Source organism: Oryzias latipes, chromosome 21 (assembly GCF_053564925.1).
Source record: "Oryzias latipes strain Hd-rR chromosome 21, Olatipes_Hd-rR_3.1".
In the NCBI taxonomy this organism is placed as follows: Eukaryota; Metazoa; Chordata; class Actinopteri; order Beloniformes; family Adrianichthyidae; genus Oryzias; species Oryzias latipes.
Window position 1 is genome coordinate 9,775,301 of NC_136257.1, and position 23,863 is coordinate 9,799,163.

Here is a 23,863-nt window from a genome sequence, read left to right on the forward strand (position 1 = left end):
GAAGAAGGATTTTTTTTCCAAAATCTCACAATACATTCCCCTTTCCTCCTTTCTGTTATACAAATCAGTCGTCCTATCTCTTTTGCAGAAAAGCTGTCCCAAAGCATGATGCTCCCACCTCTATGCTTCACATAGAGTGGTGGTGTTGTAACTCAGCATTTCACCACCTCCAATATGACGACTGGCGTTTATTCTGAAGAGTTCCATTTTGGTCTAATCTGACCACATGCCACTCTCCCAGTCCTCCTCTGGATCATCCAGATGGTTTCTGAAGAGCTTTGGACAGGCCTGGACATGTGCTGGCTTAAGCAGGGGGGACCTTTGGTGTTCAGCAGGATTTGAATCCATGACAATGTTGTGTGTTACTATGGTAAACTTTGTTCCTGTGGTCCCAGCTCTCTTAAGGTCATTGACCAGTTCCTCTGAATAGCTCTGGGCTGTTTTCTTCTAAGGATCATTTGTTCTCCACCAGGTGAGATATTTCTTGGAGGGCCAGGTGAATGGAGATTGTCAGTGATCTTGTATTTTTTCCATTTTCTAATAATTGCTCCAACAGTTGATTTTTTTTCTCATGAAGCTGCTTGTTTATTGTAGCTTGGTCCATCCCAGTCTGGTTCAGGTCTACAATCTTGTCTCTGGTGTCCTTTGACAGCTCTTGCAATGTAACTGTTTAAAGTCCCCCTATGACAAGTTTTTTTTTCAAATAAAAATGTTCCCAGTGGTGTTTTAATTATGATTAAATCCTACAACCCAATTGTCTTAAAAAGCCGTATTTCATGTTTATCCGAAGCCTCTGTTTACAAAATCTCCTATAAATAGGCATGGCCATTGGGGCTGGGTAGCCCCAGCACAAATGACTATGACTGACAGAGTCTCTATTCTCAAAACTTTATCTTTAGCATTAAGAAATGGTGAAAAGTGAGATATTTTTGGTTCCTAATCTACACTTTTTGAACAATGTGTGGAATGACAAAACGACAGTTTGTACCAGAACCTGCTGTTTAATAAAATTTACACACGAAAAACAGCTTTATTGAGCTCATGAAAATTGCTTTGAATTACATTATAATTTAGGCTACATTGCACCAGGAAGCAGCACTGGCTGTGGTCAGAACTGATTTGAAGCTTGCACATGCAGATTGTTGAATTACCTTGCACAGCAAATACAATGAAATGCCAGAAAAAAAGTTACTATTCGCACGTAATTTTTGAAATATGGCCAGTGCTGAGCTTTTTTCCAGGCCGCACGGACCAAGAGGAAGGTTTAAGGTTAGGATTACGGGTTAAGATCTGTTCACACAGAACGCGGTTCGCGCGGCAGAGGCGGCGAATTTCAATTTTAAGTCAATGTTACAGATGGGATCTGAGGTCCTGCGGCGCAAATTGCGTGGGAGGTCTGGCAGCAACATGATTTCAGCTGCACAATTTGGTACCGGTCTGAACCTAATCACGGGTACACCCTGGACAGTCTGTAGCAGGGCCAACACGATCACTATGCAAGCTCCCGGGAGGCGAGCTGGTGGCCAGACAGAGACCAACCGCGGGGTAAAAAAAACAGCCTGCCCTGACCTCCTCAACTTTATGATATTTTTCTTATTTTCATCGAGGCAATAATAAAAAAGGTCCCCTGGTTTTTTTCTTGTTTTTGTTGTTACCCTCTCTGGCTAATCCGGGACAGCAAGCCTTCAAACTCGGTCAGAGAGAGAACACAAATGCGAAGAAGACATTTCACCCAACAGCTTATGGGACTTTAACTTTAAGTGTAAATACGTGCGGCCAACAACAAAATCCAGCCCTGGACGCACCTAAAATGCATGGGGAGAATTTAACAGCGTGCCATCTTCTCTTGTCATGCACCTGAGCTTGTGCACGCTGGACAGGGCAGATCAAGGAGCTTGGCTGTTGTGACATCACAACAGCTCATTAATTCAAACCGAGCGTCTTTGCAACAGTTTGATTGATAGGGATTTAAAAGGAAAAATACTCCGAAATGAAATGACTTTTATTACATTTGTTCTCTTTCATAAGAAAAATGCCACACGTACATGTCAAAAACTAAAATAAAAACGTGATTTTCATCGGAGGGGGACTTTAAGGATGTGGACAGGTATGTTATACAGATAACCCTTTTAAACAGGACACATTAATACAGATAACAAGTAGAGGATAGAAGAACGTAGAAACAGGTCTGTGAGGAGCAAAATTCTTCTTTGTTTGTGGAACATAAACACTTTTCTCTGCTCCAAAATAATTTCTTTTTTTTTTTTTACATTTTATCTTTCACAGTTTAAACATTACAGGCCTCTTTCATCTTTTTAGGTTGGACAGTTTGTACAATCTGTGACCAACAAATACTTTTCTTGCCCCACTCTGAAGTATTAAGTAGTCAGAAAATGTGCTTTTTATATCAATGGTGATTTATAAACAAACAGAATGACTCAGTTGTATAAAAATAACTAAGATTGGGGGTTTTTGAGAAAAATGAAAAGTTTGTATGACTTGCCTGCGTCTGACCTACTTCACCCTTACTTACCCCTACTTCTTTAAATGTTTGCTATGACTTGTCGCCCCCAGAATGCCCGTAGAAAAAATGGTGCATGAACATTTTTGCCCTCACTGAATGGTTTAATATTTCCTGCAGGTCACCTGCGTGTCCTGTCCAAATTTGCCCCTTTTTTTGCTCTCAGACAGCCCATATTCACTCGAAAGGGCATTGGCTAAGGCATATAAACGCAAGACTTGCCTACTTTATAGGACAAAGTTCATGTTTCTTTAAAAAACACAAAAGTCCTAATACCATTGTAAGATGAGCTAGGTGATTACACTACATAACTGCAGCTCTGCTTCCCATCACTAAAACATGATTTTCTTTTCTTAAAAAAACTTTGCATTGCAAAAAAATGTGTCAGCAATGACTATGACAACAATAGTAACAACCATTACAGTGACAGAGAGCATCGTTGAATCAATGTCAGAGGAAAAGATTACCAAGCATTGAAAAAATAAGTTATAAGAAAAAAGCAAACCCCAAAAGAAAACATTTATTAAAAAAAAATATCAGGGTCAGTATTCTTGCCTTGGTATCCAACTGTGGTTTTCTGGTTACCAGGAAATGTTGGTCCGTTGACTCAACCACTAACATTAGTCGTCTGAGAGGGTTTTTAATGTGACACAGCAAGATTGGCACATTTTTGTGAAACTGGTGGGCAGAAAATACTTGGTCTTGTATCATAAACTGAACAATACAAAAGAGGGAAACAAAAATAATGGATACACTTGATCCCACTTGGCTTAGAGCTCAGAGTAAAATAGTCCACTGTGGCCTCGTTCTGAGTCATAGCAAAGGTTAAAAAATAAGAGGTTTCTGCACATGCTCAGATTGCATATTTCAAAACAACTAAAAAATGTTCTATTTACATCTGCAGCTACCAGAAACTCTAAGGAGGTCAAAGGTTAAACTCCGAATGGCGGCTTTTTAACGGAAACTCTTTTCTGTATTTGATTAATTTGGAGAAAATGTTAAATGCAGCTTGTTAACCTTAAACTTTACAACACTGGTAGAAATAACTCTTACTAAATAGAGCGCTTGAAGTTGCATTTCAAGTCAAAGAGGTCAGACTTGATTGTAAGCGCCGAACCCCTTCAAGCCTTCTCAGTGCAACCTGACTGTTTTTTTTTCCAAAATGGAAAAGTGTTTCTTTTAAATCAATCAAACGTTAACTAATCCTAGAAAATCAGTGACAGCCCTTTTTAGGCTTTAACGTCATCTAATGACTTACTACGACTTCTCCTTTAAGTTTTAAATAACAGGGTCAACTCAGGTCACATCATAAACTAAAACTGACAGAAGCCTCTCGTGTAAAAGTACAAAACAGTATTTAGCAGGTTTTTTTTATAACTTTGTTGACACAAGCAGAAGATTTTCAAACATGCCAACAGCGTGCCTTCAAAACAACACACACCTCTGTCAGTGATGACATCTTAACAGCAGAGTGTTGTACGTGACACACTTGTGGAATAATCCCTGTGTTCCATGTGTTTCTCCTTTTAGTGGTTTCTGGCTGCCAAACCAGTTCTTAAGTCATGTTTTTGTCTGTGCTTCTGTTTGTTCAAGATAAAAAAATGTTTTACTTTAAACATCTGACAGAGCCAGAACCCTTAAACTATACAGTTAAGTGGAATGTATGTTGTTTCTTTCCATGCATTCACATCAACCATGATATAACAGAACGAGAAGACTCCAAAAAGTACAAAATAGCTTCAAATATGATTCGTCTAATGTCAACACCGGATCATTTTTAACAGCGTTTCTAAAAAAAACAGGCATCATTAAAACAAAGCAAGACTTCATAGTGAGGGATTACTGACTCTTAATGGATCCATGCCTGATGTCTGGACATGATTTGACTGGTTTATGCTTAAAAATGAGCTGGCACACCTGTGAAACTTGAATCTGCAGGGCAAAAAGTCATCTACAGAGTAGAAAACTTGAAATGAACGCATGGGAAACCTGTTTTGCAGCAACCTTCTATTTACATTAAATCTTCCCACTGTGCAGTCTCACTTCATGGGCTGTGTTTTGAAAGGGCAACATGGTTTTTATTGAGGATCAAGATTTCACTTTTCTATTATCATTTTAAGGACACCAACTGTGAAGTGAAAGTGAATGCAGAACAAACAACAACAAAAAGACGATTTAAGACGTTGGTTTAGTCGTTTTTGGGGGTCTACTTTTAATACAAGCACCATTTCTGGTATAATAACAACTGTTCTGTCAAGACCGTTTTAGCACAAACTTTTTTTAGCTCTACTTTGACCCAGTGACCCCTCTCCACTGCAGAGGGATCACTGGGTCAAAGTAGAGCACAGTGACACGAAGCTTCTGCAATCTATTTTTTGAATAACTTAAAATACAAACAACAGACGGATATCAAGGTGATGGTTTAATGTACCAGCTGCTGATGTCTGGCTTTTGTTACACTTTATAAGAACGAAAACCGATGCAAGAAAAGATACAAAACACTCCAGAAATAATCTGGAACTTCTGTAGAAATACAAGGCAAAAGAAGAGCAAATTACACCTGCTGTCAGATGGATAAAGCAAGTCTAGAGCTAAATATTTGACAATGAGCTGTCAATCAAATTAAATCAAACAAAAAAAAGCATCCCATTTTAGCCTAATTTACCCTTCATATCTTATGCATTTAAAAATAAGGCCCACAGGCTTGAATATTTCTGAAAGTTATTGGAGCCAAATTACTCTGTTAATAATTATTAAATAACATAAGCGTTTCACATTATTGTAAATGGGGACTGACTACTTTATGTGATATGCTGAGCGATTGGATAGCTGGACTGGCACACGAGAAATCAGGGTTTGATTCCCAAGGGGCTTGATGAGCCTCATCCAGTGTTGGGCAGGAAGAAAGCTGTACCAAACTACCTTTGTGAAAGCTGATTCTCTGTGGCAACCCCTGAAGGGATACACTGAAAGGTGAACCACTTTGTGTAATAGGCCACCTTTTGGTTAGCAGGTGTACAGATCTGGCTTCAATTTCATTTTAAAATGAGGGATAAGGAGGGAAGGAAAGTGTGGTCTTTGGAGACAACCACAAATGGTGAACAAGCTAACAGTACAAAAAACTTGTTGATGTATGCAGCCAAAATGTTTTTGGACTTCAAAAAGTAAGAAAAACAACTCCTAAATGGATGGATATCATTATTAATTCTGGGTGGCCGTGATGCAGAAGGTAGAGCAGTCCACTTCTGATCAGAAGATTGCAGGTTTGAGTCCCACCTTGCCTGCCCATATGTTCACCGCCTTGCTCAAGCGTCCTTGGGCAAAGACAATGAACCCCACAATGCTCCTGGTGGTTATCAAACCATATGGGTGACTGGGACTGTAACGTTCTTTAACGCAATTCATCATTGTGTTGGTCACCTTTCGCCACAGCCAATCAGCTTTCACTGATTTTCACAGGTGGTTTGGCGGAGATTTACACCGGATGCTATGGCTGCACGGTATGAGGAAAACTTGCGTCTGCGATATTAATGATGAATACTGCGATGACGATATAACTTGCGGCATATGAACAAATAGCAAAACAACCAAAAACATTATTTCCATTTCACTGAAACAGTTTAAAAATAATACTCCAAATGACCCTCGTCTACATTGGAGGCGAACATCTAACATAAAAGGGCTCCATCCGATTGGTCAACAACGTGAAGGGGTGCATCTGATTGGTCAAATGCATAAATGGATTTATTTAATTCATTAAATACTTCAAGCTGCCATAAGATTGTTTTAGCACATTTAAGGAAACCATTTATTGCAGTTTTCACCATGTTTTGCGATATGCATATTGCACTGCTGGATCTTGCAATAACGATAAAATTGCAATATATTGTGCAGGCGCAGTGCCCATCCTATTTTGTCTGGGCTGGGGACTGGCACAGGGAGACCCAGACCCCTGTGGCTAACTCAATGCCTAATTTTAAAGTATTAAAATATGTGTTAATTTGCCTTCTTGTGTTGGACTCAGAGTGATGACATTTTGTGGAAAGTGTCATGGAATCTGTTAACATTGAGTTCACACTGAGAGAGGTTTGTGCTTGAGAGAAACTTTTCTAAACACAAAAAACTATCTAGTGCAAGGCTCTCTAGCGCCCTGGATTTTAAAAGCAATTCAGACACCACACTCACTACTTTATTTGTTGTTTAAATGCCAAATATGACAAAACACTGCTTTTCCAAAGTAAAAACAAAGACTATTTATGCATCCACTGTGTTGAAAAATTGGATGGTTCATAAAAAATAACTTAAAAATACTTTTTTCACATGGAAAATTGATCAAATATGGTGTATATTCACCTAGTGACTATCTATGGTTTTCCGCAGAGATTTTCTGGGAAATGTCTCGAGCACTGGGTTTTGGAATTGCAGATTTGGACAGCACTAAGAAGTGAAGGAATTTCGGACACAGCCATAGTTTGAAGAGTGGGAAGTAAAAAGAAATGTGTGTCTTTGTGCAGAGATATCAGTGGAGGTTGGGGTTAAAAATTCAGGCCAAGTGGCCATAGTTACAACAAATGAATGGAACTCAGAGTAATGTCCTTGTAAGAATAGCCGTGCACACACACACATACACACATGCACGTGCGTGCACAGCTATGTAAGAAGGTGCACGTGTTTTCTGGCTGTGTTGACCTTCAGGAACTGTGGAGGAATATTCACAATGCTCAGTTTAACATCAAACCTGTGACCCAAACACTAACTGCCCTAAAAAAAACAATTGTCTTCACTAAAAATATTAATTAATGAAAAGTAATCCAATAGGTGAAAACATTTATGTCTTAAAGGATTTATGAGTTTTATTAACTAAAAATGATTGGATGATAGGTCACTTTAAAGATTTACACATAAAAAAAGAGTTGAACTAAACTTACACAGCCTATACTCAGAATTGTTGTGGAGAACCATCTCCTCCCCCTGTGTGATGCAGGCCTACCTGGTTGGGGTCGAAGGCCTTGAAGACGTGACAGGACATCTCGGACTCCGGGTTGTCCGGTTGGCCGCGCAGCAGGTACGCAAAGTAGGAGAGGTCATTGCTGTTGTGGATGAAGCGCGCGATGAGCTGCGCCTTGTGTTCGAAGATGAAAACGGACGAGCAGTTGCTGCTGGACGGGACGCAGCGGATGAACGGCGAGTGGAGCAGCAGCTGAACTTCTCTGGGCTGCATGACGGGGCCGAAGCCGCCCTTCTCGCTCCTCCGGCGGATCTCGGCCACCAGCCACGGCAGCATGGGCAGGGTGGTTCGCCTGTCCAGCGTGCACCAGCCCACGTACGTCAGCGCGAACGACTTCCCCGCTGTTTCGTCGCGGGTCTCCATGTCGGTCAAGCAGACTTCTATCCTAAAACGGGTTGGACAACAATAGGGACTCTCTTTCACGAAGCTCTCGGTTGCGCGTTTGTTGTTAACTTTCCATGTGGACATCCACAGCGATCTGACATGTGCATGGGATCCCCCTAAACCTGCTGCAACTTTCAACAAAATAAACTGAAAAATGAACAAAAATGTTAAAATCTAAATAACAATAAACAATACTGTTCTCTTAGTGATTTAGAGGGGATCTGCTGAAGGCCATGGATGACAGCCCTGTTTCCTTTCCTGCTCCTCCGCCTGCAGAGGCAGTCTGCCACACTGTAGGCTGATGTCTTGTTGTGCAAGGTTGCCGCCTGCTAAAACGTGGCTCTGAATGGTCCCTGTGTAGACACAAGTGGCCCAAAGACATCGGGTTCCTTTAACGCGCGGCTCGTTTCTTTCTCCGAAGCGCATTTACGCATTCACGGCCGAAGCGCGTAACGCGTTAGGAGCTCATTTATCTGTTTGGTCTGACGAAATAGGAGACATTTGCTCTGATTCCTGTTTTTGTCTTGAAATAAAGTTTTTTATGTGGGATCCTTTCTTCGTCAACGCCTTTGGAGGCGGAGCGCCCCGTGCGCGCTGACAGTCCGCCCAGCCATCCCCATGTTGTGCCTGACGAGCGGGCGGAGAGCGCTCAGCGTGGAGCTCCGCCCCCCTCCGGAGACTGATGGATGGTAAGTGATTCTCGGGGCGGTTTAAGTGTGTGCTCCGTCTGTGTGTGGCACCAGAACTCCGCTGAGTGCTGTCCCACTCTCAACACAGCAGAAGTGGAGGGGATAACCCAAATTTCACGGAGCACAGCTGTTGTGTACAAGCAGCTGGAGATCCTGCTGTATTGGTGGAGTCCCACCTGATATTGTATACAATACACGGACGAATGAAGAGACCCCCATACACACACACCCTGCTTAAGAGCGCCCCCTCCCACATGATTCTTAGAACTCCGTCTATCCCCAAAATAGCCCCTGTCCCACATAAAATCTGTTCAGGATCAAATCACTACTAGATTCACTGGAGGCAAATCAGCTGGATTCTGATATAAACAAATAATGACAAATAGCCATACGTTTTTTTAAAAAGTAACTTAAAGGAAAAAGCACATCTTCTTAACTGCAGATAACTAAAGACCCACTCAGATCATTGCTTGATCTATTGTAAAAGTGTTCCCATTTTTTATAAATATGCCGGTTTTGGTTTTGGTCATTTTTTTTAATTGTCGTTTTCTAGGACATAGTTTCTGCAGAGTGGCGGAAGTTCATTTGAAATGCACCACTGCTTGTGACGGCCACTGCCTTTCTTTCACCTCCAATACTGAGAGCTCTCTGTTTACATGCTCTCCCGCTATCTTAAAGCACCTCAGACCCCCAACCTAACATTAGTGGTGCAACAAAAATATGGGTCAATATTGGACCTATCCAGCCATGCAGAGGAGGAAAACAAAGACATACGTGGATCTTGTTGTCTGCAAGTGGATGCATCAGAATGAAGCAGAGCAGGGAGGTTGTGGCCCGCCCAGTGCATTTTTTACATCACATTGAGCTCTGTTTCAAATGCTTTTTCCATCTGCTCCTGATTCACAACGATTTGTATAAAGAAATACTCAGAAAAGCAATTTTGAGCTTAATTTTCTTTATATATGTCCTCAATCATCAGAAAAATGCGACACGGCCATGTTAAAAATATTAAAAAAACATGATTTGCATCAGAATGGGTCCTTAAAACGTGCACCTAAAGACAAAACCTGCAAGAGCAACAAAAATATGAACATTAAAACTACAAAGATAAACACATTTAACTGTTAAAAGAAACTGATGTCTACAGAAGCTTAGAAAACTTTTATGAAATGTGCCCTGCTAAAAAAAATCCACAAATGAATGAAAATGGCAGGTATTTTTTGTATTTAAAGCCTCCAGAATCTTCGTCTGGCAAGGGGGTGCTTGACATTTACCTGCCTCTCCTGCTCTGTGCATAAATAAAACATTAGAAGTCTATTTTAAAAACCGCTAAACCTCAAATTTTAAACAACTTATGATTTGATTTGAATTTTGCAAGAGTTTGTGAAGCGGACCTGGGATATTAAATAGATTTAGATAAGGTTTACATCTACTATGGAAGGAAAAAGACAATTAGAAAATAAAATTAGTTTCAGAACAATCCAAAAAGCAAGCACATTTATGAAAAAAGGGGTTTTTTTGTGAGAAAAAGTGCTGACATTTTCATTAAAATACTTTTTTTTTTTTTTAAACGTAATCAAAACTCATCTTTTCACTCCAGCACCCACATACTCATGTATAGATGGGTCTAAATTCCATTAAAGAAAATATGTTTTCGCTAATTCATCAGCATCTGAACTCTGGCTGAGGAGAAAATATTCCTGACACATTTTCGTCAGGAATTAGCAAGTATAGAAAGAGCTATTGTACATAGGGAGGCAGTGTGACCCCCTCCCGAAGAGGGGATCACAGACGGACTCCTTCTCCTACCTTTAAGACACACGAGTCGATTCATCAGAGTCAGAACAGGGTTTCACTGTGCAAATTTACGTTTCAGAGAGACGCTGCAGCCTCCACATACAGAATACTTTTCCTTTTAGGTCACAAACTTGCAAGATGAACTCGGAAGACCAGGAGACAAATCTCTTTGTGGTTCAGAGAGTTTCCACATATAATAGCTCACTGAAAAAGGAGCTACAGTAAGACGTAAAGGGTATCAGATGCAGCCAAGCTCAAACAAAGCCTACATCTGTCATGGTTTGGGTTTCTTTGTTTTGTTTTTTTCTTTCTGTCTTGTTCTGTCATGGTTGAGTTCTGTTTCCTGTTTTATTTTGAAAGGTTTCCTGTTTTGTCATGTTTTTGAGTTTTACTTCCTTTGTCCCAATCTGTCCTGATCATGTTCACCTGTGCCTTGTCTGCCCTGTCTGTATTTAAGTCTCGTCTCTGCCTTCCTCTTGTGCTGGTCCATTAATGTCTTTTAACGTCTTTATCGGCTCTTCCCTCATGCCATGTTTTCATGCTATGCCACAGTAAGTTTAGTTGAGTTTCATGTTCCTGCTCTGCAGCGCCTTTTGTTTAGAATAAACCCCTTGCCTTGGAACCGTGTGCCTCCGTTTCTGCATTTTGGGTGCTTCCTGCTCACCAGCCCCCCCCCACCTGACAACATCTGCTCTAAATGACATCACTGATCCACTAAATCTTTCATAAACAAATGTAAAATCAAAGTCAAATTAAAAGTTACTGAGTATGTCGCATTTCAGTCATTAAGTCAAAAGCACATAATTTAGATAGAAATTTTAAAAATATTAGGTAGTCAGTTCTACTGTAAAAAAGTACTTATACTTTTAGCAATCCTGGCATAAAAGTTAATTTCTTTAAGCTCAGTGGAGAAATCTATTTGTGCGGCATTAAAAGAAAACACATCAGTCATCGGTTTGCTGATTTAAAACAACCAAGATGCTCTGATAGTTTCTAACAGGACTTTACTGAAGCCATTAGAACTAGAAATAAAAACTGTTGATAATGCCGTGGTTCAAATGAACACATTTAGTCTGTGTTACATTTACATTGAGCCTCTAGGGCAACAGAAAAACATAGTATTTCAAGCTTTGCAGTCATTTTCAGTATTAGATTCGGTGTTCGCTACTTTTTTTCTTTTCCTCATTTTTCTTTAAACTCCTATTTTATCACATGTATTTCTGTGATACCTGATCTAATAAATAGGGAATGAAGCTAAACACCCATCCCTGTTCACTCTTGATAATAGATTTTGAATATGAAATGTGCTTACATGTGTTTCATCTTTATGCATAAACACAAAAGCTGAAGGGTTAACCATGGGCCGATGAGCTAAGATATCGCAAAACACTTCAATACAGTACTTATAAACCACTATTAGAGCAGATTAACAGTATTTTTGCTTTTTGATAGTCCCTTTTTTGGTCTAAATTCAGCACTGTATATTTTTGTATCCATTATTTAACCAGGAAAGTCCCATTGAGATCCACAGATCTCTTTTTCAGGAGGCAAATTACTACACAACCCTTTATACAATTTAAAAACATGTTAGTGATTTTATTTTAGAGTAGCAACAGAGTTGTGAGCTGTGTGATTTAAATTGTTCTTTGCAGTAAATTCCAGGTTGTAGGTGCCCAGATACTGAAATGCCAGCTCTCCCCGAGTCTACAATCTTTTTTTCTGTTTGGGGGGGAAATAAAAGAAAACACTTTTTTTTGGTCTTTTTAATAGAAAGAATGGTTGCTTGTTTTTTATATAGGAAGTTAATAAGTTGGATCCTTCTGACATCTGTGCAAAACTCATTTGAAATTATAAGTACCTGCAAAAATACTGAAAAGAAGGTATTTAACTCTAGGTATTTATTTTGAAGACGGTTATTTTCAAATATATTAATAGGACGTGTGTGCAGATAAACAATTATTTATAGTAATTTTGAGATCATTGGAGAGGAATCCTTGTGTTAGCTTGTTCATGCAGTTCATGGTTGTGTTTAAAACAGGTGGTGGCTGATCCTCATACAGTCTCCATCAGAGCAGCCATCTCCTTAAACTGCTTGTGGAAGTTCTGTAGGAGAAAAAAACCACACATGAGCGTCAGCGTGGCCTCCTAAATGTAGAACATCAAAGCTCCTGTGGGTGAAGGCTCACCTGAAACTGTGGAACACTCATCTCAAAGGACTTCTGACAGATCAGTCCAGAGGGTTCAGCAATTTTCAGCAGCAGCGTAACGTACGGAGAATTGAGAGATCGGCAAATGTCTGAGCTCACCGCCATCCCCAGCCTCCACTGCACGTCCACCACCTGCAGCGAACGCAAAATCCGCACGCTCAGATCGTCCACTCAACTATTTGAACTGACGGACTGCAGTGACTGTGGACGCACTTGACCGATGCGGAGCGCGGCTTGGACCTCCTGCTGGGCGTGGACTGCGGCGCCCTGTTCACTCCACAGCCTGTGCAGAACCTGAAGGGAGGCTTTGGACCACTTCAGACTGCCTTCTTCCAGCTTTGACACCAGCTCATCAGCGGAGATGTTCCTCTGTCCTGCTGACCTGATGACAGCAAGCATGACGTCATGACCTTCACACCACTCCAATCATCTTTGGCTCTATTGTAAAAGCGTTCCCAGTGGTCTTTAAATTATGAATATGCCGTTTTAGCCAACATCATAAACCTGTGTCTTTTTCTAGGACATAGTTCTCTGCAGAGCGGCAGGAGATCATTAGAAATTAGCCTGAGTTGTGGGCGGGACTATTGTGTTGGAGCAACCCCACCCTCATTTCCCATCATCCATCTGTATACTCTCTCTCCCGCTATCTTACAGCCTCTCAAACCCCCAACCTAACATTAACAGTGCAACAAAAATACTATGTCACAAATAAGATCTTTTTCAAACAACATTTATTCATCTGCGCCTGTTTCACAACTATTTGAATAAAGAAATATAACACACTATAACAGATGGTGGGAGGACTGGGTGTGGGAAGAAGTTTGGCCAAGGCTTTTACTTCTTCTTACTCCATTTCAGATATTTTGTGTATTCTTTTTAATTTTTCATTTTAAAGTGTATGTCCAAAATAAATTATCAGGATCATCATCAATATGATTATTTTTTGCAAAAGAGAAATAATATTAGACTCTTTTTATCGCGGTTATCTTCTTCAACGTTGCAGGATATTTTCCTGCCGCTTCTGATGCCATTTTTCAGTGCAGGGATACAAACTTAAGTTGGTAGCGATTCAGGAACCGATAGAATATGTTTTTGCTCGCTTGAAATTTTCTTTAGCAGCTGGCAAAGAAGCCGACAGGCCGGCGTGCTCTTCATCTCCCCTTTTCAGATATTCCTCCCTGGAACGCAAAAGTCTCATACAAGCTGAGTTTTTGAGAAGAATTGGAGGAGTCACATGACTGGAAAAAATAATCTATGAATACGTGAAACAGGAATAAGTGAGGGAATACTGTAATGTGACATTAGCTACAGTTTTATTAAACATTAAAAATTGTGTTTCTAGCCTCTGGTCTAACACTGGATCCACCATAGTGGAAGAGGGGCAGTATGACTAGCTAAAAATTGTAATGTGAACATTATGAGAGAAATACCTGAATGTTAACAAAAGAAATCGGATAATTTCTTGTTGAGCTTCATGATTAAGTCCGACTCCAGCCTGCAGGAATTTCTGCAAGGAGACAAAAGTCCCACATAGGAAGTTGGTAAGACGGACAACAGTAATGTCAACAAAAACTAAAAAAATTTAAATAAATAAAAAAAGACCTACGTGAGAAATTTCAGCTGAATCTATTCCGCTTGTATGCCCTTGAAGGTAAACCAGAATATGCTGACTCTGTGGAGATCAAACAACCTGTTTTACAAGTTGAGCCATACATTAGGAATAGGGAATGATTGTTAGGTTTTAAATCCTATTAAATTTGATAGTAAAAAGAAAAGCATTTTATTTTCGTGGAGCTAGAGTTCTAAGACTAAGAAATGTAACTACATTTTTATTTTACTCTGAAATGTTTCCTTTGTATGGTTAATTAAAAATCCTGCCCACTTTCATTCATGTCTTTAACTTGTTAAAATGGGGATAAACGGAGAATTTAGGATTAAATCAACTCACCGTTTCAGTGAACAGATCTGGAGGAAGTCTGCAGATGTTGTCAACAACACTGTTCATACCTAAAACAAAGAAAAGTTCAAGACAAAAATATCGACAACGTACATCCATGTATGTCTCTATTTAGGAATTCATTATAGTTTCTAGATGATTTTTTTTTTTCCAATTTTAAAATGTTAAATATAGATTTATCTACCTTTCAGAGGAATAGGCACATTATAACTCTTTGCTTATTAAGTAAACTTCAGTATAATTATAGCCAGTATACTATAGAGCAGGGATGGGCAAACTGCGGCCCGGGGGCATATACGGCCTGTTAAACTATTTAATATCCTGCCAAACTGGAATAACTTACATTGATAATCCTCATAAATGTTTTCTTGTCCCTGTAGTTCTGGTGTCTCCCTAGACCATGGACCTTTGTTTAGGTGCAGAAAGTTATTCTGCATTCATGTGGTCTTGGAAGATTTGCTGTTTTTTCTGACATTCATGTGTTTTCCGAGTCGGGCGTTCATTTTTCCGATGAACGCCACATGAACCCATGAGGGACATCAACCCATTGGTGCTATTACCACTAATATAAGAAAACAAAAAATCCAAAATGTTCTGTTCTTTTAAGACATGTTATATTTTTATACAAGTTATAGCATGTTTTTTATCCAGATTCCATGTGATTTCTTTCTCTTAAGAGGTGGAATAACGAAACACCCCACATATCTGCTCCTGCCTTCCTGTTAATTTGACAGAACTCTTTGTGTCAAAAGGTTTCCCCATCCCTGCTATAGACCATGTACCTGTAGTGTAGGAAGTATTCCAACTGAATTCATATATTGTAAACTAAAGTTTACAATATATGAAGTATATAAAAGTAAACTACAAGCTAAACTTTAAACTTTTAGCTAAAGTCTTATGCATACCTTTGCTAAGGGAAGAAATTAAGCATACAAACTGCCCCTTGTTAAACTTAGCAAATAAACACGAAAATTAAAAATGAAATGGATAATCTGGAGTAACTCAGCCTCGTTCATATATTTAAAGAAAGAAAAACATCAAATATATCAGTGATGTTTGTAAACTCTAATTTTATGGATCTGAGGAACTTCAAGTAAAAATCTATGTAACATCTACCTAAAGGTTTTCTGTAAAAAGACAACGACAAACATTTCAGTTAAATTCACAACTGGTGTTAGGTTGTCAGAATTTCTTTTAAAAAAAGGGAGCAAACCTACAAGTAATTTCGTTGGACGTGTTTGCTGCTATCCTGAGTCGGTTTAAACTAACCGGAAGTTGGTTCTTCTGCTGCAGGCATCTTCCTCTTTTCGCCACTCCGCTGTAGACTGACATCAATGGTTAAGAGTCCTCGGAAATAGTATTTTCTTGTCCCTTCAAAGATTGTTTAAGTGGTTTATCATGGATCAAAAATAAGAAAACAAACAACTGGGCAGACACCGCCTGCTAAATCCTACCAACTGTTTCGCTCCTACTCTTTCAGACGAATGCTGCCCCCTGTTGTATCGGAGTGTATCAGCAAACAAATATTTCATATTGATGCTCAACAAGGCTGATCCAAACATGCTTAAGTAGAATCGTGTTTCTTTAAATACAAATAAATTCCTACAGTTATTAACACGAAGAATTAAAATAGTAAAATAGAAAAATTTGAGAGAGACAACCAGGACATCTAACATATGATACATAGATGAATACACACGCATGCGTTCGTGGAGACCTGACAGAATATGTAACAATAATTTGCAATGCAGTGGTATTAAATATGTTTTTTCTTTAAAAATTAAATTAAATAAATATCAAATTTTGTATGAAGATGGGTACCGACTAAATCGCCTGAAAAGACAGACTGGATTTATTAGAGAGAAGAAGAAGAAAACGCTAAATACAAGAGTCCTCGGTGCAAGGATAATATTGTTGGTTAAATTAGACAGCATCATGTAAACCATGTGTTCTCATATCCAGCAACATCCTGAAACATCTTCGGGTGCTGCAGTAACGATAAAAATTCCTCTGCAAACACCTGCTATCATTTTACGTCAATGTCAGTGTTTTGACTTACTGTAGCATATTAAGTTGCTGCATTTAAACACTCGTTCCTTGTCAATAAAACGTCAGAAAAACTTAATGGAAATCACAAAACCCCATACATCCATTTAAGCCACGCCCATAGATTGGAACTGTCCATTGTTCGTTTGATGGTGGACAGACTTAGTGAAAACTTGAAAATATATATACTTAAAGCATTACTTGATTTGATTTATTTTTTATTATTAATAATATAACTTATTCCGTAATATCATTTCAAAAAAGTGTTTAACATTGAAGTGCTTTTAAAATAGATTTGGACCGCTCACCCCCACGTCTTTTGAAAACATTGCGGTGCCCTTTTTCCAATACGGAAGCGATTCCAGCTGTCAGGTTCTTTTTGTAAACATCTTCTGCTCCTTTTTTGTATAAAAGTAAACATAATATCTAGGGATATTTAAAATGGCCTCTCCACGCTGGTTGCCTCTGGAGTCAAATCCTGAAGTATGAACTTTTTCATGAATATCTCTTTTATCTGAGTCATTCATTCCCAAGCATGCGAGAAGCTAACTTTTAGCTAGCAGAGAATAGAAATGTGTTGACATTTAAAAAATTGTTGTAGTTGTTTTAAAATAAATTTGACATTACGGTTATTAATTAACATTTTCTCTTTGTATTTTTTCTATTTTAGGTCATGACTAAGGTGAGTGCTTCCTGTTTTCTTTTTTTTAACATGCGACAGGCCTAACACTAGTAGTTGTAAGTGTTCAGTTCGGGACTGCACAGTGAGAAGAATGCACAGATATTGTTAGCTCATCAAAATATAATAAGAATTGCATCATGCAGTAAACTTTGTAATAATTTTTTTAATGAATTGCACAAAAAATGCTCAATTCACCAACTCATAGACTAAAGTTATTATTATTGAAAAAGATTTACACACAATGTATTGCCCTTTTATACTCCACACTACTTTACTGTTTCCTGACAATCTTATGTTTGAAAAAGTCTAGACTATTTCATGTTAAAACGCAAAAAAAAAGGAATGTAAAGCCCACAAAATCAGTTTTTTGATCGCCATTTGTTGGAAATCCAACTAATTATTCTACGAATTGGGTTTGGCTTTTTTTAAATGCTTTTTTTGTGTTTAAAGATTACAAATACAATAGAAAATTGAAGGCAACAGCTTACTAAAGCAGTACCCATGAAATAATTTAAACAAAAAAATGTTTAGTATTCCTCAACAGGACCATGTTTCTTTTCTGTTTGTAAAACTAAGCCCTTCCTTTTATGTCTGATGCAAATTTTTGGGTTACATATTTTATAATGGTTTTTTTGGGTTTCCCTTTGTGTTGCTTTTTGTGTAGTTTGTCAGTTGTTTGGGTATGAAGCCAACCTGGCAGTTTGGAGACGTGTACGGATTGGATCCAGAGTTGCTCAGCATGGTACCCAGACCCGTGTGTGCAGTTCTGCTCCTCTTCCCGGTCACAGAAAAGGTACTCCTGTTTCCTAAAGCACCTTACTGCGCTTAGTAGTCGGCTGCTGAGCCACAGAATGTCCTGCAGTTGAATTTCTAAGAGAGACGTGCTTTGATTTTTTTCCATCCAGTATGAGGCCTTCAAGCAGGAAGAGGAAGAGCGGCTCAAAGAACAGCCCCAGGAAGTGTCTCCTGATGTTTACTTCATCAAGCAAACTATTGGAAATGCTTGTGGAACAATAGGCTTAATTCATGCCGTGGCAAACAACCAGGCACGTCTGGAATTTGGTGAGTATTTACTCTGCTTATATCTTCAGGATATAAATATAACTGCAAATTGACCCTATTATTTAGCCAGTCTCTTCTTTTCTATTAGTAATTGTGTCTGTGGGTTGTATATTTCTATTTTATGGTTCAAAAGTCCAAACAGAATTGCCTGGGAATCCATAATTGGTTGTCTCATGTAAATTAAACAAAGAAAGAAAAAAAAAACGTATTTAAAATGAATTTTCTTAGCCAGTTTTCTTTGCAACTAGTTTAGAAGTTTTTCTGGACATTCATCTTGCTCTGGATGGGGCGGACATGTGGAACATTCCTTAACCATGTGAAATCAAACAGCAGGGTTGATACAGGAAGCAGATTATCAGTTCAACACATTGATCCGAATCTCCCACTGCCTTTCCTTTTTTCCCAAAGCTTTCTGTAACGGTGCTTCTGCAACACACAGTAGTTCGAGGCACATCCTTTGAAGCATTAGACTTTAAAGGGCCTACATCATGCTTTTCTTAAGCCTTTCAGAGTCAATTATATCCATCTAAATGATAATAATTTACCTTTGGCACATTAAAGAAGGATAAAAAAAAAAGAAAAGAAATATAACTTATTTTTGTGAACTCTTTTCCCGCCTGGAAATAAGACGACTCAATCTCTGAGCTTTCACTCTTTGTGAGAGCCGCCCATTTCATGACGTCAACCTAGAGCCGGACTCGGAAGCAATTAATAAAAGCATTTTTGCCAATCATCGTAGCTCTGTGGAGAAAGTGTGTATTTGTGTTAGCCTGGGGCCGGTGCTGGAAGTGCAGACTCTTCCTGGAAGGGGCTGTTCTACTCTTATCTACGTCACAATGTGAAAACTCGCTCATTCTAATGGGTTGGGAGGGGTTGGTGCTCAGAATGCATGTTTTTAGAGGAATACTAATGCGTAAACGGATCAAAATACCGCATTGGAGTTGTTTTTTTTGGGAGGAACGAACACTACAATGCATTTATAAGCTCAAAACAGTTGATTTTGCATGAAATAGGCCCTTTAAATCCATTGACCCATGATCATCATGACTGTCGTGTGGTACTTTGTTCTAGTTTGAATTGAAAGTCAGTGGATAGCTCAACACGCATTCAGAGGAAACCAGTAACTTGTTGGCAAACAAGCTTTGAGCTGCCTTCACTATGTTTACCCTCACATGATCCATAATCCTAAATGGTATATTTCGTATGAAAATACATGCATTATAAAAATATTGATTTATGTAGGTTGTTGTTCTCCTTCTAGAACCGGACTCCCCACTTAAGAAGTTTCTTGAACAAACATCCAAAATGACTCCGGAGGAAAGAGCCGTCCTCCTCGAAAAGGATGAGGTAGGAAGGTTCCTCTGATGCGTCTGTCAATCTGCTCTCAAGATCTTTATTTTTAGCATCTATGAAACAAAGAAATGACTTATCAAGTTAGAATAATCATCAAAAGTATGAAATGTGTTGTTAAATGTTTTCAAACAAACACATTGTAAACTAATATTAATGCTAAAGCATCTTTTTTTTGTATTTCAGAGTATACGAGTTATACATGAATCCAGAGCGCAGGAAGGGCAGACTGAGGTTTGTGCTTTCCAGAATAAAAGCTTTTCTTGAACTTTATCTCCACATAAAAGTCACAGAAGCTGCTTCTTGTCTTGCACAGGCGCCGAGTTTAGATGACAAAGTCAATCTGCATTTTATAGCCTTCGTGAACGTGGGCGGACACTTGTATGAGCTCGGTGAGTAAAGGATCTTAAAATATTTGGATTTGGCGTGGCAATTTTGGCTATATCTACCAGTGTGTGAAAGCCACTCGATATATTCTCCCTACTTCTCGTGTAGATGGCAGGAAGCCGTTCCCTGTTGTCCATGGAAAAACATCAGAAGATACTTTACTTGAGGTAAAAACAACAACTTTAAAGCAGATTCTTGAAAGGAAACTCATTTTTGTTTCAAATAAAGTTTAAAGTCCTTCTCCGATCATCTTCTGATCCATTTTCAAAGCGTTCTCAGTGGTCTTTAAATTCGTATTATTCTGTTTTTGCCAGTTTCTGGAGAGCGGCAGGAGTTCATTAGAACTTGTTGAACCTCGTTCCATTTTTATTCTTTAGAAACGTTAGAGATTAGAAAATATCATAGCTAAAATGTGGAAATGCTTGATTTCTGTTGCATAATGATCTGCTGATCTTCCCCGTGTCTGTGTCTCAGGATGCTGTCGATGTTTGCAAAGTCTTCATGGCTCGTGACCCTCAGGAGGTCCGTTTTACCATCATCGCCCTCTCCAAAGACTCCTTCTGAGGAAAATCCTCTTCCATCCCAAGAAGCAAACAGAACATTACTGCCAAATACTCAAAGTGCTTTTTATAATGGGGAAATCAACTGTCATCAAGAAAACTACCAATACTAAAATGCAAGCTTAACAAATGATATAAATTTAATGAACTTTGAGCTTTGCTGTGCAAAAAAATAATGTTAAGTCAAAATCATCAATCACACAAATGTTGAAACGCCTCTTGTTGTTATGAAGTTATCAGATCTACTCTTCACGCTGCACTGATGTTTAAATCCTGATTATGGAGGATGTTGACCACCCCAAAAGGAGTTTGGTGTTTTCCTTTTTTGTTTTTACGTTAAAGGATACGGCCTGCAATGTGATGACGCCAAATTCAATGCGATTAGTTTCTAAGGAACTGTCCACACAAACGTTATCTGACAGAAGGTTCTCAAAACGTGCATCTCCTCTGCCGTAGGTGAGCTGGACATCAGTGTGGACAGTGCCTACATTTTGTATTCTATCGAATAAAGTTCAAGTTTAAAACACATTTTCATTGTTGGTCTTTTGAGTTTTTTCAAAAATAAATTAACTTTGCTTTTCCAGACCTTCATGTTTCATGTGCAACAAGAAATCCAACTCCAAAAAATGGATGAATGATGAAATCAAACTTTATTTATAAAGCACTTTTTACACAACAGTAACACTGTGCTTTACAGGCTAAAAACAATCAAAAATGAAATGCTATAAAATACACACAATGACTTCAAGCCTCCCTGCACCCAACACAATGAAATATAAAATGGCATCTGAATGAAACTCAATAGAAATACAAACTGAAGTGGAAACCTGGCTTGATGCTGATATGAGGAAACATAGATTTGGGGGATCTATTTACGCCAGCGACTGACCCCCTCATGATCACAGAGGACTTCCCCACGGGATATACCCTCTGATCAAAGCAAGCTGCCAGACCCAGGGGGTCCCACTGCGACAAACCCATACCATAAAAAGGGTTAGTCACCATGTGGGGGACGCCTCCCGAGATTAAAAACCAAATCTAAAAAGAGTAAAATGTATTAAAGTAAAAGCTGATATAAATGATAAAATAAATACAAAACCGTTTAAGGTAATAAAATAATTTAAATACCGAAAACATATACACTAATGGGCCACTTCAGTAGGCACACCTGTCCAACTGCTTGTTAATGCAAATTTCCAATCAGCAGCAACTCAATGCAATAGTCATGTAGACATGGTCAAGATGATCTGCTGCAGTTCAAACTGAGCATCAGGATGAGAAAGAAAGGTGAATGAAGCGACTTTGAATGTGATGTGGTTGTTGTTGCCAGACGAGAATTTCACAAACTGCTGATCTACTGGGATTTTTACACACAACCAACTCTAGGGTTTACAGAGAATGGTCAAAAAAAGAGAACATTTCAGTGACCGGCAGTTCTGAGGACAGAAATGCCTTGTTGATGCCAGAAGTCAGAGGAGAATGTTCAGACTGGTTCCAGCTGATAGAGAGACCACAGTAACTCAAAGAACCACTGGTTACAACCGAGGTCTGCAGAGGAGCATCTCTGAACGCACAACACATCCAACCTTGAGGCAGATGGGCTATAGCTGCAGAAGACCACAGCGGGGGCCATTCTTGTCAGCTAAGAACAGGAAACTGGGGCTACAGTTCACACAGCATAACCAAAACTGGACAACAAAAGATTGGAAAAACATGAACATGACAATGACTTCACTGGACTCAACTGGTCTCCACAGTCACCAGGTATCAACCCAATAGATCACCTTTGGGATGTGGTGCAACGGGAGATTGGCATAGCACACAGCAAAGCTGTTTGAAATTTCTGATGGTTGGACTTCTTCCTTTTTCAAGATCCATATAGCAAAGCTTTAAGTAAATAGCAGCTGTGTTTTAGCAAATGTACCAAATTTTAGTGAGCATTCCAATATAATCCAATCATCTGAATGCCTCAGGATCCAAGACTTGAATAAGGACTACTTCCCGAACTCGTATTGCAAAGAAAATCCACAGATGTTTTCTGATCCTCTTTTTCCATTTTTTTTCAACCTAGCAGCAACACTTTGCAGATTCTTGTTAAATCTTTATGCAGGTGTAGCAAGTCTGCAGTTCACTTGAATTTGGCAAGTAAAACGTTTTTACAACTATAATTATTTAAAATCTCTGTCCCTTGTACATACAATTGTCTTAACACTCTGTAATATCACTCTTAACAAATTCTTAGCCAACTGTGGTGGTTACTTATCACATATATATGAAAGACAACATCCATCCATCCATCCATCCATTCATTCCCAATTCTGCTTTATCCCTTTGGGATCATGGGGTTGCTGGAGCCTATTTTAACCACTTTTGAGCAAAGACAGGGTAGACCCTGGATGCTTCACCAATTTATCACAAACCTTCACAAAGGTTCTACATCAGAAAAAAACTTTTCTGAAAAGCAGTTATGTGAAATTATACTGCGTGGGGTTTGGAAAGCTTTCTTTTTGAACTGCAGAAACAAATGTTTATTATTTTACTAGTAAGAACCTGAAGAATGTCTCAACTAAATTTACATTTCAAAAAAATAAAAATAAAAGCATGGATCTATGGTAAAATTGCTTAGTTAATAATTTTGAATTATGATGCATCACTATATATGTTACATGATTACATAATAAAGTGATCAATGATATTTCGAGCAACTTTAGCTATAAGTGCTTAAAAATCTGATTCAGAACAGATTTCTTAACTGGTAAATATTTTTAATGCGCGACAAGTACACATGGGTGAATTTAATTTTTCATTCCCAGAATCAGAAATTTTAAAATAACATGTTTTGATAGGAAAAAAAGCACAAAGTATTTTCTTTGTAAAATTGTGGGCCGAGACACTTAAAACTAAATGTTCAGCAGATATGAGAAACTTTGAATCAGCAGGCATTGACAGGATGGTCATGCAGCTCTTTTATCCTTGCATTGTGGATCTTTGGCTTTAAAAAACTACTAATGCTTTGAACAAATAATAGCTTAAGCAGACATATTCTTTTTTTTTTTTTTTTTTTTTTTTAACTTGTCCTGTCCAACAGCTAGGCAAACAGATGAGAGCTGAGGGCCTCTTGTGTTGGACATATTTTATTTTAACAAGAGGGGTTATTCATCTTCAGACAAACCAAAGGTATGTCTGAATAAACCCCTTTTGTAATTGAGGCCA

The 23,863-nt window shown here is 38.8% G+C and overlaps 3 protein-coding genes across 9 annotated transcripts in view; 1 reads left to right on the plus strand and 2 right to left on the minus strand.

The window, feature by feature from the left end:
- The window catches only part of tbc1d4 (TBC1 domain family, member 4), a 37,421-nt gene extending 28,971 nt beyond the window's left edge, over positions 1-8,450 (minus strand). For 3 of the 4 annotated variants that reach the window (XM_078939851.1, XM_004081564.5, XM_011489310.4), the window contains exon 1: positions 7,512-8,450. In XM_078939851.1, the coding sequence (XP_078795977.1) occupies positions 7,512-7,997 (486 nt within the window). In that variant the 5' untranslated portion in view covers positions 7,998-8,450. The remainder of the gene's footprint in view (positions 1-7,511) is intronic. The other variant, XM_078939852.1, reaches the window with a different exon arrangement.
- A 3,832-nt stretch (positions 8,451-12,282) lies between these two features.
- Positions 12,283-16,747, minus strand: commd6 (COMM domain containing 6). Of its 4 annotated transcripts, none has more exons than XM_011489313.4 (8): positions 16,623-16,747; positions 15,833-15,934; positions 14,555-14,613; positions 14,213-14,278; positions 14,037-14,113; positions 12,820-12,988; positions 12,586-12,738; positions 12,283-12,502 (listed from the first exon to the last, which is right to left on the minus strand). In XM_011489313.4, the coding sequence occupies exons 2-8, from the start codon at positions 15,858-15,860 to the stop codon at positions 12,452-12,454; spliced, it is 603 nt and encodes a 200-aa protein (XP_011487615.1). In that variant the 5' UTR covers positions 15,861-15,934; positions 16,623-16,747; the 3' UTR covers positions 12,283-12,451. The 4 variants fall into 4 exon arrangements, with proteins under 4 accessions (XP_011487615.1, XP_078795979.1, XP_078795981.1 ...); XM_078939853.1 differs by having other exon boundaries at positions 15,781-15,934; XM_078939855.1 differs by lacking the exon at positions 16,623-16,747 and adding an exon at positions 16,018-16,132 and having other exon boundaries at positions 15,781-15,934.
- A 387-nt stretch (positions 16,748-17,134) lies between these two features.
- Positions 17,135-21,178, plus strand: uchl3 (ubiquitin carboxyl-terminal esterase L3 (ubiquitin thiolesterase)). The gene is made up of 8 exons (XM_004081455.5): positions 17,135-17,291; positions 17,956-18,084; positions 18,197-18,353; positions 19,615-19,700; positions 19,890-19,937; positions 20,020-20,095; positions 20,199-20,257; positions 20,565-21,178. Exons 1-8 carry the CDS (start codon positions 17,283-17,285, stop codon positions 20,652-20,654), a joined length of 654 nt encoding a protein of 217 aa, XP_004081503.2. The 5' UTR covers positions 17,135-17,282; the 3' UTR covers positions 20,655-21,178.
- Positions 21,179-23,863: the final 2,685 nt, after the last annotated feature.